Source organism: Nycticebus coucang, chromosome 6 (genome assembly GCF_027406575.1).
Source record: "Nycticebus coucang isolate mNycCou1 chromosome 6, mNycCou1.pri, whole genome shotgun sequence".
Taxonomy (NCBI): domain Eukaryota; kingdom Metazoa; phylum Chordata; class Mammalia; order Primates; family Lorisidae; genus Nycticebus; species Nycticebus coucang.
The window spans coordinates 123,657,168-123,673,025 of record NC_069785.1 but is presented as its reverse complement, the minus strand read 5'-3'; the positions used below and the strand labels follow the sequence as shown (position 1 = coordinate 123,673,025).

Sequence of the window (15,858 nt, the reverse complement as noted above, 5' to 3'; positions counted from 1 at the left end):
AGACAAGGACCTCCATGGAGATAGCAGATTCTCTGAGAAAAGAGAAGTCTCACCAAAGCCAGGAGGGGAGAACAGAGCAGTAATAAACAAGAACTGTGGCTCAGTGAGTAGGGTGCCAGCCCCACATACTGAGGGTGGTGGGTTCAAACCCAGCCCTGACCAAAATGCAACAACAAAACAATAAAAATAAAAACTGCCCCAGGACCAGGTGCAATGGCTCACACCTGTGACCCTAGTACTTGGGAGGCTGAGGCCAAACCTGAGTTCACAGGTTTGAGATCAGTCTGAACCAGAGTGAGACCTCATCTCTTAAAAATAGCCAGGCCAATAAATAAATAAATAAAATAGCCGGGCACTGTGGCAGAAGCCTGTAGTCCCAGCTACTCGGGAGGCTGAGGCCAGAGAATCACTTAAGCCCAGCAGTTTGAGGTTGCTGTGAGCTGTGGTGCTATGGCTACAGCGCTCTACTAAGGACAACAAAGTAAGACTCTGTCTCGAAAAACAAAACAAAAAAACTACCTCAGTAACTAAAAGGGGCACAGCTCCTCTTCTGAGCAGCTGTATTTCCTTGTTACCTAGTTAACTGCCACCAAACATAAGGAATAAATGAGTAACAGCCCAAGCATTTCTTTTATTAACAAAAACACCTGCTATACACACTCAGTAACTTGAATTCATCCCTGAGGATAACCGTGAAAAGTCCTTGGGTTTGTAGGAGGAAACCTCAAGAGGAAAATGGCTACTTGCTTCTCAGTGCCTTGGCTGGTGATGAGGAAAGGACCCTTGTACACCAGCCCTGGGCCTAAGGACCCCTGGAACAGGAATGCATGTGAGTTGACTAAGGATTTAATCACCATCCAGCCTGTGTTGGGGGTTATGGTTAAGCCTGATAAGAGGCCCCTTAAGAAGATCACACACCCAGGATGCCCCCAAAGAATCCAGACTCCTCAGGCTCCCCACAAAACAGAGTCTGGCAGAAAAAGGAAGCCCACAGAGTCTGCAGAGTGATGTGAGCCCAGGTCAGACTGGACCATGCTGCTCTCAACACCATTCCTAAAGGCATCCACTGGCAAAGGCTGCCCACTAGGGACACTGCCACCTGCCTGGCTCAAACTCTGGGGGCCTAGGATAGGAATGGTCTGGCTCCTTGGCCTTCATGCCGTCTGGACCTCTGGCTCCTCAACTATTCCTTGAAGCTTTTCTATGATGCTCTCTGAGGGTGGCTCAGGGGCTCCAGGGGGCTCTCCTGGGGCTTCAGACAGCACATAGTAGACAATCTCTTGTTGGCCTTGGGCATTGGTCTGATTCACAACATGGATGACAGGGCTGGAGTTGTCCTGAGAGGAAGAGAGGGCTGTCCTCTCACTGCTTCCACCCTCTTCTTCTGCCTCTTCTTTAGATCCTGGCTCTCCTGGCACTGTTTCTAGAATGATGCCCTGCAGGCTGCTCTCATTCAGTGAGGCTCCCAGGCCAGATCCCTCTTGTGGCTGCCGCAGCAGTTGCTGTGTCAGCTCTACACTCTCATAGCGAACCAGCTGAAGCCGCATGTAGCCGTCTTCATGCTCCTTGTACCTGGTGAGGCAGGAGCATAAAGGGGAGCAAACAAAGGAAGGGTGATGCAGACACAGCCTGAAGACAGGCAAGGGAAGAGACAAAGACAGGGATAGAAGATGTTCTGGGACTCTAAGTGATGGGAGATGAAGACAAAAAGGTCTTTATTGGAATATTAGAAAAGGCAAGAGAGAATCATAACTCCAAATGAAAAATTTCATGCAGAAACCCAACAGGGGATGGGGTGGTGGACAGACTGATTGTGTTGGAGGCAAGAGTGTCAAATGATTTATGGGAAGTCCATGGAGCTAAGGATCAGGACCCCGTACACTCTAGTTCTAGCTCTGGCTGCAAGACCTTTGGCACCATTTATTGGGTTTGGCATTGTACCTTGGATTCAAAAATCAGAATAAGCTTTGCTAATTCTTTGCCACTATTCTCAGGGTTCCTCAAGTCTAAATGGACATCAAAGCACCAACAAATTAGACGTTTTTAAAACGCATCAAAAAGGTATAGAAAAATTTTTGAGTTAATATGGAGGAGAGGTCTGAGAGACATACCGAAAACGGGGGTGCCCTGAGGGCCACTTGAACTGGTGTTTCTTGCGAAGGTGCACAGTGAGGTTGTTGCCCCGGGTGAAACACTTGTCACACACATGACATTTGTACCTTGGCTCTGAGTCTCCCTGATAAGGAAGGGAGGGAGAAGTAAGGCTAGCTCTTCACCCCAGGTTCCCCCAAACTTCTGCTCGCCCTTCCCACCACCAGCCCCACTCACTTCATGCACTTTGCGGTAATGGGACTTGATAGAGCACAGGGATCGGGCACTGAAGCTGCAGTTCTCAAAATCACACCTGTAGGCTGGCTCCTTGCTGTGGGTATCTAGGTGTTTCTGGAGGTCGATCAGATTCTTGCAGCTGCCAGGAGAGGTCAGGATGTGTTGGAGGGCATGGGGGACGCTAGAAGACGAGCTCTGTTTTCTGGCCCCTGGTTCCCCTTACCTGTAGTCACAACAGTCACATTTAAAGGGCCGGTCCTCACTGTGGCGAAAGCGCATGTGATTGCGGAGGGAGGAAGGCAGCGGGCAGGTCATGTCACACAGAGGGCACTTATAGTGATTCACTAGAGGAATAGAGAGGAGGCTGTGATTTGAGGAGTTGGTGGGAACCTGGAGGGCAGGCAGGGGATCTGGGGACAGCAAGCCACTCACCATGATTGCGCATGTGATCCCGTAAGAGCCGCTCTGTGGCAAATCTCTTGGAACAGTGAGAACACTGGAAGCGCTGCTCTGGGGTTGGCAGGCAGAAGAAAGGAGGGCCGTGGGGGATGGTAGAGAGGCAGAGAAGAGGGAGGACCAACCCAGGCAGAAGGGAACCACCCAAGGAGAAAAGGGAGCTTAGGGAGCTACGGATGGACACAGTATCATGGAAAGAGCATGGGACTTGGAGTCGAGAACCTGAGTTAGAGTCCCGGCTTCACCACTTACTAGCTGTGTGATCTCAGGTAAGTGATTTAACCTCTCTGAGCCTCAGTTTCCTCATCTGTAAAAAGGGGGATAAGAAGCCTACCTCATGGGGCTGTTGTGAGGATTCCCTGAGATAACTGATATGGCACACAGTTAAGTACTAAATAACAATGTCTACGAATCTGAATTGGCAAAGAGACTATGGGAGGTCCCTAAGCCCAAAATGAGGGAGCTAAGTTGCGGTTCTCTTCAGTGGCCACCTCTCCTGGAAACATGCCCCCAACCCCACTCCAAGCAGGGCAGCCTGCACCCACCCACCCCTCCTCTGACTGCTTACGATCCAATGAGGTCTGACGACGGATGTGATCTAAGAACTTGGTGTTGTTGGCAAACATGCCCCCACAGGTGGGGCAGGCCACCACCTTCTCCTGGGTGTGGCTACGGAGGTGCTCTCGAAGCTTACAGCGGTCCTTGAAGGTACAGGTACAGCCTGGGAAGGATGGCCTTGTCAGGCTCCAGCCACAAAACCCCTTAGGTGCTAGTAGTATCCCCAGGTCTTTTCTAACCAGCAGCCAACTTTGTTCTACAGGACTGGCCCCAACTCTGGCTGCATCATCCCATTAGGAATCCCAGGGTTTCTTCTAGAGCCCAGAAGTTAAGGAGCAGCCCTACCTTTCCAGCCACACAGCACCACATGGTTGTCTTTGCCGACTGCTTGGTATTCACAGCACAGGCTGTGTGCTTCCACGTGCCGATAAAACCACTCGGGATTGTCGAAGGTACTCTGTGCCAGGGCAACTTGGGGTGAGGACTAAGGATGGGTACAGGGACTCTTACCCCTAAATGTCCAAAAGGGACTTTTTGGTTCTCTCCCAAATTAACCGGGTGGGGATGGGAAAGTTTGAGGAAAGGAGCTACGTGGAAATGGAGAGACACTAGCAGGAATCTTGGACATATAAGGCATTCCTGAAAGGGTCAAGGCATCTTGAGTTAAGATCCCAGCTTCCTTCCCCCACCGATTATTGACACTGTCTGCTGACCTCACAGTGCTCCCACAGACATAGGAAGTGGTCAGGGATGTCAGGGATGACGTTCCGGCTCTGGAAGTCCAGGATGCAGGGGCTGAGGTCAGCCTGGCTTTGCAAGGCTTGCAGTCCCCATTGCTTCAGCTTGGTGTGGTAGCAGTGGAAGTAGACATGGCGGATGAGGTCAGCAGAATTGTCCAGAGAACAAAAGCCACATTCCTGCCACAAGCAAGAGAATTCTTCCTCTGCAGAAAGGGGTTTAGAAGGAAAATTCTGATACTTCCCAAGATTCAGATCTCCTTCTACCTGTAGCACTTAGCAGAGAGTGAGGAGGCCGGCTGAACTTCAATCAAATTACCAAGAGTTCATTCAGCAGACACCAAGGTTTAATGACCATCAACTGCCTATCAGTACAGGGGAAATGACAGGTAAAAAGAGTCCCATTCTTTCCCTCATATAGCTTTCAGTCAAGGAGAAAGAACATTAATCAAATAATCACATTTATACATACAAAACTGTGACCAGTAATAAGTGTCATGAAGGGGGGTAACATGGTATTATTTTCTTTTTCTTTTTTTTTGTAGAGACAGAGTCTCACTTTATGGCCCTCGGTAGAGTGCCGTGGCCTCACACAGCTCACAGCAACCTCCAACTCATGGGCTTAAGCGATTCTCTTGCCTCAGCCTCCGAAGTAGCTGGGACTACAGGCGCCCGCCACAACGCCCGGCTATTTTTTTGGTTGCAGTTTGGCCGGGGCCAGGTTTGAACCCGCCACCCTTGGTATATGGGGCTGGCGCCTCACCAACTGAGCCACAGGCGCTGCCCGTAACATGGTGTTATTAAACTGTATTAAATAGAGGTAATTTGATATAGATAGAGTAGGGGGATGGTACTGGGAAGTGTCCCTGTGTTGAGATCTGAAGGACATCTATCTATCTATAAATAGGCGAAGAAGTACAGTCTAGCTCTAGGAAGAGGTCACAGTGTGTGTAAGGCCTATGCCATAAACTCAGAAACAGCAGATGTGTTTGGCACACATGACCTCTGGCTCAGAGTTTCTGCTAGTTACTGAGGAAGATGCTGCCTCCCAACCTTGGACACCTTCCACTACTCTCCATGAAGCCTTCAGTCCTACTCCTCCTCCTTTTTTTTTTTTTTGAGACAAGAGCTTCAAGCCATCACCCTGGGTAGAGTACCGTGGCATCACTGCTCACAGCAACCTCCAACTCCTGGGCTCAAGCGATTTTCCTGCCTCCGCCTCCCAAGTAGCTGGGACTGCAGGCGCCCGCCACAACACCCAGCTGTTTTTTGGTTGCAGCCATCATTGTTGTTTGGTGGGCCAGGCTGGATTCGAACCTGCCACCTCAGATGTATGTAGCTGGCTCCTTAGCCGCTTGATCCACAGGCGCCGAGCCAGTCCTCCTCCTCTTGTTCTGCTCAAGAACTGGCTTCTCAGCCCAGTGTTGTGGCTCATGCCAGTAATCCTAGCACTCTGGGAGGCCAAGGCAGGTGGACTGCTTAAGCTCAGGAGTTTGAGACCAGCCTGAGCAAGAGTGACAGTCCATCTCTACTAAAAACAGAAAAGTTAGCTGGGAATTATGGCAGAAGCCTATATTCCCAGCTACTTGGGAGGCTGAGACAAGAGGATCACTTGAGCCTAGAAATTTAGAGGTTGCTGTGAGCTATGATGACACTATGGCACTCTACCCAGGGCAACAGAGTTAGACTCTGTCTCAATTTAAAAAAAAAAAAAATCTGCCTTTTCCAAAACGGCCCCAACAAATCAACTATTCCAATCCATTTCCTACCTCTCTAGCATTCTAGCATCTAAGCACCAAATTTTCTTTTTTTTTTTTTTTTTTTTTGAGATAGTCTCACTTTGTCACCCTCAGTAGAGTGTCATGGCATCATAGTTCACAGCAACCTCAAACTCCTGGGCTTAAGTGATTCTCTTGCCTCAGCCTCCCAAGTAGCTGGGACTACGAGCACCTGCCACAATGCCCAGCTATTTTTAGAGACATTCTGGCTCAGGCTTGTCTCCAACCTGTGAATTCAGGGAATCCAACCACCTCGGCCTCCCAAGTGCTGGGATTATAGACATGATGCCTTGCCTAAGCACCAAATTTTCAATGCCTTGTCGAAATTTGTTTTGAAAGGAGGTATTTTCAATTTTATATTTTGTATAAATACACCTGTTTTGTATAGATACTTCTGAAACGCTCAGTTATAGTGCATAGTCACTAGACTTAGAACAGAATGTGGGGTAAGGTAAGAAAAGCTGCCTCCATATTTTCTGGAGTTTTTTTCAAAGTGTGCTATGACCCATTAATGGGTAGTAAAATCAATTTAGTGTACAGCAAACCACACTTTTTGTTATTGTTGTTGTTCTGAGACAGTCTCACTTTATCGCCCTCGGTAGAGTGCTGTGGCGTCATACCTCACAGCAGCCTCCAACTCGTGGGCTTTTCTCTTGCCTCAGCCTCCCGAGTAGCTGGGATTATAGGCGCCCGCCACAACGCCCGGCTATTTTTTGCTGCAGTTTGGCCGGGGCAGGTTCGAACCCGCCACCCTTGGTATATGGGGCTGGTGCCCTACCCACTGAGCCACTGGTGCCGCCCCACTTTTTTTTTTTTTAATACGAGAGAATAAGATAGAACATTTCAGAGATAATTTAATAAACATACGCATTGTTTTGAGTATTTTCTTTTTTCTTTTGTAGAGACTGAGTCTTCTTTTTTCTTTTGTAGAGACAGAGTCTCACTTTACTGCCCTTGGTAGAGTGCCGTGGCATCACTCGGCTCACAGAAACCTCCAGCTCTTGGGCTTATGTGATTCTCTTGCCTCAGCCTCCCGAGTAGCTGGGACTACAGGTGCCCGCCACGACACCCGGCTATTTTTTGTTGCAGTTTGGCCAGGGCTGGGTTTGAACCCGCCACCCTCGGTATATGGGGCTGGCGCCCTACTCACTGAGCCACAGGCGCCGCCCTGATTTTGAGTATTTTCTTAACTTTTGTGTAAAGGGTTGTGATATAAACTGTATTCCTAACCTGTGATTATGGGGGAAAAAAATGAAAATACTACAAGTGTTAAAAAGAAAATAAAGGTTGTTACAGCTTTTCATCTACATTTAACATACATACACACATAAACAGAGATATCAGAAAGAATGTTCACTAAAGCACTGTCAGCAATTGCCTCCTGATAGTGGGATGACAGACTTATTCCTTATATCTTTACCGACTAAGTTTTCTATAAATGAGTTTATAATGCTTTTATAAACAAAGGAAGCACAATTAAGGAAACAAACCACCATTCTTTCAGGCTATCTTCTCCCTCTGGGGAAAGGAAAGTTGGATTTTCTACCTTCTCTTGAGCTCTTTCCCCCTTTCTTTGTCCCATTCCCTTACCAAGTGGGTCATCTTCTTCCTCCTCATCCTCCTCCTCCCCAGAGCCATGCAGGTGCTGCTGCAGGTGCTGAGTGACGTGCTTGAAGAACTCCTCCATGGCTGAGCACACAAAGGAGCAGGACCCCCACTCACACTGTAGCCACAGATTCTCCTTCCGGGGAACTTTCCCAGGAGGTGGCATGGCCTCCACCCTAGAGGAAGAGGAAGAAATCCACAAATGCAAGGACTGCACCCAGTTCTGTTGGGGGCAAACAGCTGGGCAGGCAGCTTGCCTACAACCAGCAGGTGTTTTTCTAGTAACCCATGAGAAATACCATGTTTTTTCAGTAAGGGAAGAGAAGTTTCTCAACTCCCTGGAAGCTGTCTGGTATTCTTGGGAAAGAAGAACAAAATCTAACATTACTGAGTGTGTGCCAGGCACTAAGCTAAATACTTTAAGAGACATTTTCTCAAGAAGCTTCAGAGCAACCCATTAAGAAGTAATAAATTGGGCGGCGCCTGTGGCTCAGTCGGTGGGGCACCGGCCCCATATACCGAGGGAGGCGGGTTCAAACCCGGCCCCGGCCAAACTGCAACCAAAAAATAGCCGGGCATTGTGGTGGGCGCCTGTAGTCCCAGCTACTTGGGAGGCTGAGGCAAGAGAATCGCTTAAGCCCAGGAGTTGGAGGTTGCTGTGAGCTGTGTGAGGCCATGGCACTCTACCGAGGGCCATAAAGTGAGACTCTGTCTCTACAAATAAAAAAAAAAAAAAAAAAAAGAAGTAATAAATTATTCTTATGGGAGGCAGAACAATGCTCAGGTTCTGGGAGAGGGACCACAGTTCAAATCCACACTCTGCTATCTACTATCTGTCCTTAAGTTCTGAACATTCTCATCTGCAAAATTGGGATAACAAAATTTTTTGTTTTTAACTTCATATTCACTATGTATTCACTATGTCAAGAACCACATAGCGCATTATTTGTATTGTTATTTAATTTCCAACACCATCCTATGAGGTAGGTACTATTTTTAACTTCATTTATAACATATAAGGAGCTGTTTGGTAGGTTGCAGTGGCTCATGCCTATAATCCAACACTCTTGGAGGCAAAAGAGGAAATAATGATAATTGAGGCCGTGAATTCAAGACCAGCCTAGGCAAAACAGTGAGACACGATCTCTACAAAAGAAAGTGTATTAATTAGCTGGGTGTGGTAGTGTGTATCAATAGTCCCAGCTTTTTACGAGGCTTAGGCAGGAAGATCTCTTAGGTCCAGGCCTTGAAGGCTGCAGTGAACTATGATCACACCACTGTATTCCAGCCTGGGCAAGAAAGCAAGACCCTACCTAAAAAAAAATAAAAATAAAAATAAATAAGGACCTGAGGCTTGAGAGATTAACTGATTTGTCCAAGGCCACACACTACTAGGTCAAGTTGGTCTGATTCCAAAGCCTATACTCTTTCTACTTGATACAGTCTACGTACGACCCCAGAAGCTCCTAACTTCTCACTGCATCATGTCACAAGTCCCCTGCCAGACTTTCAAAGTGCCATACCTGTCTCTGCTTAACTTACCCAATGGCTTATACTCCATCATGCCCCTAATACCTTCTTTTAAATACACATCCCATTTGAACATAAGAAGCTATCTGTCTGTATATAGCACCTCGGGTGTTAGGTATATGGAGTACTAGATATTTGCTGAAGAAAGAGGAACACAGAACTAAAGTTTCTCAATTTTTCATATGCACACAAATGCAGTTTTCAAGGCCTTCCCCTAAAAGTCTGGATTCAAGCAGGCAGCAGTTCCAATATATTTACAGAAAAATGGAGCGTGTACTATTCCTTCATGTACAAGAACTATTTACTCCTCAAAACCTTAGTTACCTGAACTAATTATTTGTAAAAACTGTAATTCAGTGATTAAAGTTAGAATTCTTTAAAAAAACATGCAAGGGGTGTTGTGGTGAGCGCCTGTAGTACCAGCTACAGGGGAGGCTGAAGCAAGAGAATTGCTTAAGCCCAAGAATTTGAGGTTGCTGTGAGCTGTGATGCCACAGCACTCTAGCAAGGGTGACATAGTGAGACTCTGTCTCAAAAAAACCCACAAACACGCAGGGGTTAAGCCTAGCAATCTTAGAAATCTGCCCTTTTATCTGAGCACCCCCATTCTGATGCAGGCAGTTCCAGGAGCATACTTTGAGTAACGATTAATAGTTTTCCTCATTAGAACAAAACACGTATCAGTAACAGGATGACTGTCAGCCTATAAGCAGAAGTTCTGGGAGTAGAGAATATACCAAGAGGCCTTGACTCTGTCCTGAGTGTCACCTTCTCCTTGGGCTTTCTCAATGATTCTTGCCATCATGGTAGACCCTTTTGGTCCCTCTGGACTACCAGAGACAGGTAGGAACTCTGAAAAAGCCTTTACTGAATACTACAACCAAAAAAAGAGAAAATACAAAAAACAAAGTACTTCATGGCTCCAATACAGGCTTCTGAATCTACTATACCTACTAAGCCCATATAGCCATTTCTCCTCCTCAAAGAATCTGGTTACCCTTGACACTCTGGGGTGTATGTAGAGTTGCAGTGTTGCTCATAGATTAACAGTAAATCCTTATTAGGAGAAAATATTGATTGCTGTTATGAAGCCAGGGTTAGAAAAGAAAAGCCTTCCTAAAACAAACCTAAATCCTAAACCTCTTCTTTCTACCACTAGCAGGGATGTCCAACCTATCTTCTTTGCTGTAAACTGATGAGTAAGAGTTACCCTGGCTCGGTGCCTGTGGCTCAAGTGGCTAAGGTGCCAGCCACATACACCTGAGTTGGAGGGTTTGAATCCAGCTCAGGCCCGCCAAACAACAATGATGGCTGCAACCAAAAAAAAAAAAAAAAAAATAGCCAGGCATTGTGGCAGGTGCCTGTAGTCCTAGCTACTTACAAGGCTGAGGCAAAAGAATCGCTTAAGCCCAGGAGTTGGAGGTTGCTGTAAGCTGTGATGCCACAGCACTCTACCCAGGGCAACAGCTTAAGGCTCTGTCTCAAACAAAAAAAAAAAAAGTTACCTTAGGCCACACATTTTTAAATATACAAACTCTAGGCTGATAAGCAAAAACAAAAAGAAAAATACCCAAACAGGTCTGTACATGCTTTTTTCAACATGATACCACAGATAAGCAAAACAGTCCTCAAATAATCAGCTTGTGGCCCATGGGTCACAGGTTGACACCCCTGAGTCCTACAGTATGTAATGCAAGGCACTTCTCAAATTGGCCTCAGCTTACCTCTCCAGGGTCTTAGTAAGGAAACCAACATGTATTGAGGAGCTTCGATGTGTCAGCCTTGTGGTGAGCCCTCTCCAAGCTTCACTTTATTTGGTGTAAGAGTGCCCTTATTCCACTCCAAAGATCATGTTCTTTTGGCTTCTTGGCCTGTCTATTTATGCCCCCCTTCCTCTAATTCAGTAAGAATGCACTACATTCTCCTAAAACTCTGCCTATCCAACTTCTACTCGCCCTTCAAGCCTACATGTGGGCCAGGCATGGTGGCTTACACCTATAATTCTAGCACTGTGGGAGGCTGAGGACAGTGGATTTCTTGAGCTCAGGAGTTTGGGACCAGCTAGAGCATAAGCAAGACCCTGGCTCTACTAAAAATAGAAAAACTGAAGCAAGAGGATCGCTTGGGCCCAAGAGCTTGAGGTTGCTATAAGCTATGACATCATGGCACTCTATTCAGGGCACCAGAGTGAGACTCGTGTCAAAAAAAAAAAAAAAGAACCCTACATGTCCTCTCCTTGGTGACTCCTTTCCCAATTCATCCAGGTACAACAGGAATATCTCACCTCCTACTCATTGGCATTCTGTACACATCTTCACTACAGTCAGATTCTAAAGCAGGGGTCCTCAAACTGCGGCCCGCGGGTCACATGAGGTGTTGTGAATGTATTTGTTCCTGTTTTGTTTTTTTACTTCAGAATAAGATATGTGCAGTGTGCATAGGAATTTGTTCATAGTTTTTTTTTTTTATAGTCCAGCCCTCCAACAGTCTGAGGGACAGTGAATTGGCCCCCTGTCTGAAAAGTTTGAGGATGCCTGTTCTAAAGTAATGAACTGTTTCCTATAGACCAGGAGTTTCTCAGGGCAGGGACCATCACTTATTTCTCATTCCCAGAGCCATTATAGAGCTTTGAATAGATACTCAAGAAATATCAAGAGATAATCACATTCCAGGAAGCCTTCCTGAACTACCCACCCCTCAGTGATTACTCTTATTTCTGGGTTCTGTGGCTGACACAATTGACACCATAAAACCTCAACCCTATTTTTATGCTGCCTATGATCATTTTATATATTCTAGTCTCATTTATCCAACTGTGTCACTACACTGTACTCAGCACTAGTAGTCTAAGCATGTACCTGCTATTACACTGGTGAGTAAGAACAGTGAGACTACAGGCTGACTTCTGATCAAGAAGACAAAGCTCTCTGACTCCGTCTTTCCCTGTCCTCCAGTCTTTTTTTTTTCCTGCCAGTTTTCTTGATTTTCTCTTCCTATGCCCTCCTTATTTCTTCCATGAGATGTGGGACAGAGTAACTATTATATACAGTCATCATTCTTCCTCTTAACACTAAGAGGATATATTTGTAAAACATGACAGTGAATAAACTCTGAATGATACTCAAGAAAAGTGAATCCCAGGTCCTAAACTCCTAAGAACTCACAATTTGGCCAAAGAGATAAGACTGTGACATATGCAGGCAAGGAATACAATTGAAGCAACTAGTATAGTGTGGAGGGCGCTTGACCAAACTCATTGATTCAAGAACTGTATTGGGGTAGGTACTATTATTATCCCACTTGATGGAAGAGAAAATGGGCCTAGACAGGTTATTCATCCAAGGTCACAAAGCTAGGAAGTGATGAAAACAACTTTCCTGGGCTCAAGCAGTCTTCCTGCCTCAGACTCCCCAGGAGGTTAAGACTTACAGGCATGTGCCACCTGTACCCAGTCAAATTTTCAAAATTTTTTTGTAGAGACAGAGTCTTACTTTGTTACCCAGGCTGGTCTCAAACTCCTGGCCTAAAGCAATCCTTGTCTTCAGCTTCCTAAAGTGCTGGGATTACAAGTGTCAGCCACTGCACCCAGAAAGACAACTTAAGGCCAGGGATTCTGGCTCCATTTTCCTCCTACATTTGCCTATCTTTCACCTCCTGTCTTGATTCCCTCCTCCACACAGACACCAAATACATGTTTTATCAAGTAGTATTTTGTCCATTTCCTACAATTAAGCTGTAAGCTCCTAAAAAGGCTGGCCTGTGTCCTGGTTATTCCTATTCCCAAGGCCGGTACACACTTACTAGGGGCTCTTACAATGTTTAAATAAATCTATAACTTATTACTTATTTTGGACAAATCGCTTACCTTCTCTGAATCTGTTTTGTTAAATGTAAAATAGGATACTATCATAGGGAGGGGTGCTGGATTCAACACATCTGATTACAAAGCTCCATTTACTAGCTATGTGACTTTAGGCAAGCTACTTAGACCTGCTTTCCACTTACAATGGGAATGATTATACCTGTCTCAGTGAATTGATTTGACAACTAAACTAGATAACAGCTACTAAAATGCTTAACTAGAACTCAAATAATGTTAGCCATTCGTATCATTGCTTCTAAAGCCGAGATGATCTAAGCACAACTTCTGCAAGAAGGTCAACAAAATGACAGCCCAAAGGATTCCTAACACTTGTTTTCATCAGGAATCGTGACAAGAAGCAATTGGCAAATATTTAAGAGAGTGTATAAAAAAAAAAAAAAAAGGCTCGGCGCCCGTAGCATAGGGGTTACAGCCCTAGCCACATGCACCAAGGGTTCAACCCGGCCCAGACAGCTGAACAACAATGACAACTGCAACCACAAAATAGCCGGGTGTTGTGGCGGGCGCCTGTAGTCCCAGCTACTTGGGAGGCTGAGGCAAAAGAATCGCTTAAGTCCAAGAGTTTGAGGGTGCTGTGAGCTGTGACGCCACAGCACTCTACCCAGGGTGACAGCTTCAGACTCTGTCACCAAAAAAAAAAAAGTATTATCATAGCGCAAAACACTGAATGAACCCTGAGTGAAATTTAAAATAAATTTCCTATTTTAAATAGGACTATATTCCCAAGGACTCACAATCTGGCCAAAAAGATAAGACTCTCACCAGTGAAGGCAATGACCAAAACAAAGTTCCGGATGAGGGAACATCACTACAGAGAAATGCGGTGGAACCCGGCCAAGCCCCGAAGGATAGGCAGAATTCAGAATGAAGGAGTCATTCCCGTGAGGCAAAACTCCCTTGCTTCTCACCCGAGCGCTTTCCGGTATCCCTTCCCCTAGCGTGGCGGCGACCGAGTCTCGACGGGAGCGAACCCCTAGAAAACAAGAGAGTTAAGAGTCAGGCTGAGGGGACCAGGGCAAGGCAGACCAGCGTGTCCGAGCTTAAGAGGAAACCTCGCCGAGGTGGCTAGAGAAGAGCCTGGCCTTTTGCAGCCCCCGCAGGGTGTACCCACGACGCCTACTCTGCAGCGCACGGGACCCCCACCTTACCTTCCTCCGGCTCGGTGTCTCTCTAGCTCTCCTCCCACTTCGGTCCATCTCCGCGGAGGGCGCTTGAGTGACGGCCACCGATAGCCAATCGCCGCCTTCACATCGGACTGACAGCCAATCACATCTGCGTCTGGCGGAACCCGTGCGCACCAAAACACGGAAGAGGCGGGAACGGTGGGTGGAGCTCTAGCGTCCTGGGCGGGAGTGAGGGGCTACCGGATGCAGAAAAAGGTAGCTGCGGTCGGCGCGGCGGGATTCTAGATCCTGCTCGGAGCTCTGGGGCCAGAATTCCCCCAACTGCGCAGGCTCGGCGCGCGGGATCCAGAGGGCATGCGCAGGGACCGGGCCGGTGCCTGTTGGGGTCTCCCGCCAGCTGTCCTTGCGTAAGCTGCGTGGGCGGGTCGCTGCTCGCGGCGCTGGGCCCCTAGGGGTGGGGGTGGAGTCACCTCTTAGTTTTCTTATCTCTTAAATATTGGCATTCCTGTGTCAGCTTTTCTTCCCCCCACATATCTGCTTGCGGTGTTCCCAGGCTCAGTGAACGATGCTGTCATCCGGCTGCTAGTTCAGGTCCGGAACCTGACAGTCATCATTGATTCCTCTCTCCGCCGTAACGTCCATTCCTTTGCCAATTTCCTCCTTAAATCCTTCATCTCAGATTCATCCCGTTTGCTTTAACTTTGCCGCTCCCACCCTACCCATTAATGACGTCCAGCGGAGATTTTCGCAATATTCTGACGGGTCCTTCTGTGTCTGCTCTTGCTTCCTTCCAAAGCATCCTCCGCAGAGCGCTCACAGTGATCTTTACAAAAAGATCTGATAAAATCACCACTCTGCCTTTTTCTTTTCTTTTTTAAAGACAGAGTCTCCCTTTGTCCCTCTCGGTAGAGTGTTGTGGCGTCATACCCCACAGCAACCCCAAACTCTTGGGCTCAAACGATCCTCAGCCTCCCGAATAGCTGGTACTAGAGGCGCCCAACACAACGCCCGGCTATTCTTAGAGACGAGGTGCGGGGGTGTCTTGCTCCTGCTCCTGCTCAGGCTGGTCTCGAACCTGTGAGCTCAGGGCAATTCACCCCACCACGCCTGGCCACCAGCTTTAAACAACTCAAAGGATTTTTGTTGCCCTTAGGATAAAGCCCTAAAACCGCACTGAGGCTTTCTAGACCCTTCCGTATCTGGGCCCTCTCTTCGTCCTTCAACTGTGCTTTGAGTCATTCTCAACCTGATTAATCCTGTTTTCCAGCCCCAAATCTCTTTCAGCGTTTCTACCACACTTAACTGCCTTTTACCTCTCAAGCCTTGAACTTGTTTTGCTTCACCTGGAATAACCTTCTCTTTCTCTTCTCACATTTACTTGACTGATTCCTACTGGTTCTTACAGTCTTAGTTTAGGTACTTCTTTTTCTAAGTCTTCCTAGATATCCCTTTCCTGAAATTTCCCAATACAGCTCTATCACATTGTATTTGTCGGACAGAGATTGTATTTATATTCTTTACCTTTATTATCTCATCACTTAGGCCAGTGTCTAAAACTAAGAAATAGTTCAAGACAAAATATTTTTGTCTTTTGTTTGTTTTTTGAAGACCTACTCTCACTCTGCCACCAGGGACTAGAGTGCCATGGTGTCAGCCCAGCTCACGGCAACATGGAACTCCTGGGGTCAAGCCTTTGGAGTAGCTGGAACTTCAGGCTCCCAAAAGTAAAAAACAATTTTCTATTTTTTTAGTAGAGACCAGGTGTCACTCTTGCTCAGGATGGTCTTGAACTCCTCAGCTCAAGGGGTCCTCACACTTCACCTTCCAGGGCGCTAGGATTACAGGCATAAGCCACGATG

At 46.8% G+C, this 15,858-nt stretch overlaps 1 protein-coding gene across 4 annotated transcripts; it reads right to left on the bottom strand.

Annotated features, from left to right (window-relative positions):
- Positions 1–611: 611 nt before the first annotated feature.
- Positions 612–14,041, bottom strand: HINFP (histone H4 transcription factor). Of its 4 annotated transcripts, XM_053595233.1 has the most exons (11): positions 14,024–14,041; positions 13,784–13,848; positions 7,448–7,638; positions 4,056–4,285; positions 3,688–3,799; positions 3,353–3,505; positions 2,761–2,838; positions 2,552–2,672; positions 2,329–2,467; positions 2,112–2,236; positions 612–1,572 (listed from the first exon to the last, which is right to left on the bottom strand). In XM_053595233.1, the coding sequence occupies exons 3-11, from the start codon at positions 7,626–7,628 to the stop codon at positions 1,155–1,157; spliced, it is 1,557 nt and encodes a 518-aa protein (XP_053451208.1). In that variant the 5' UTR covers positions 7,629–7,638; positions 13,784–13,848; positions 14,024–14,041; the 3' UTR covers positions 612–1,154. The 4 variants fall into 4 exon arrangements, with proteins under 4 accessions (XP_053451208.1, XP_053451209.1, XP_053451211.1 ...); XM_053595234.1 differs by lacking the exons at positions 7,448–7,638; positions 14,024–14,041 and having other exon boundaries at positions 13,784–13,855; XM_053595236.1 differs by lacking the exons at positions 3,688–3,799; positions 4,056–4,285; positions 7,448–7,638; positions 13,784–13,848; positions 14,024–14,041 and adding an exon at positions 3,037–3,091 and having other exon boundaries at positions 3,353–3,438.
- Positions 14,042–15,858: the final 1,817 nt, after the last annotated feature.

Excerpts from the sequence above, each read along its gene's own strand:
- HINFP (XM_053595233.1), bottom strand. The coding sequence starts at position 7,628 with ATGCCACCTCCTGGGAAAGTTCCCCGGAAGGAGAATCTGTGGCTACAG. Across the intron at positions 3,800-4,055 it reads GTCTGTGGGAGCACTGTGAG|AGTACCTTCGACAATCCCGA; the intron begins GTCAGCAGACAG and ends GCCCTGGCACAG. Across the intron at positions 2,839-3,352 it reads TCGTCAGACCTCATTGGATC|AGCAGCGCTTCCAGTGTTCT; the intron begins GTAAGCAGTCAG and ends TGCCAACCCCAG.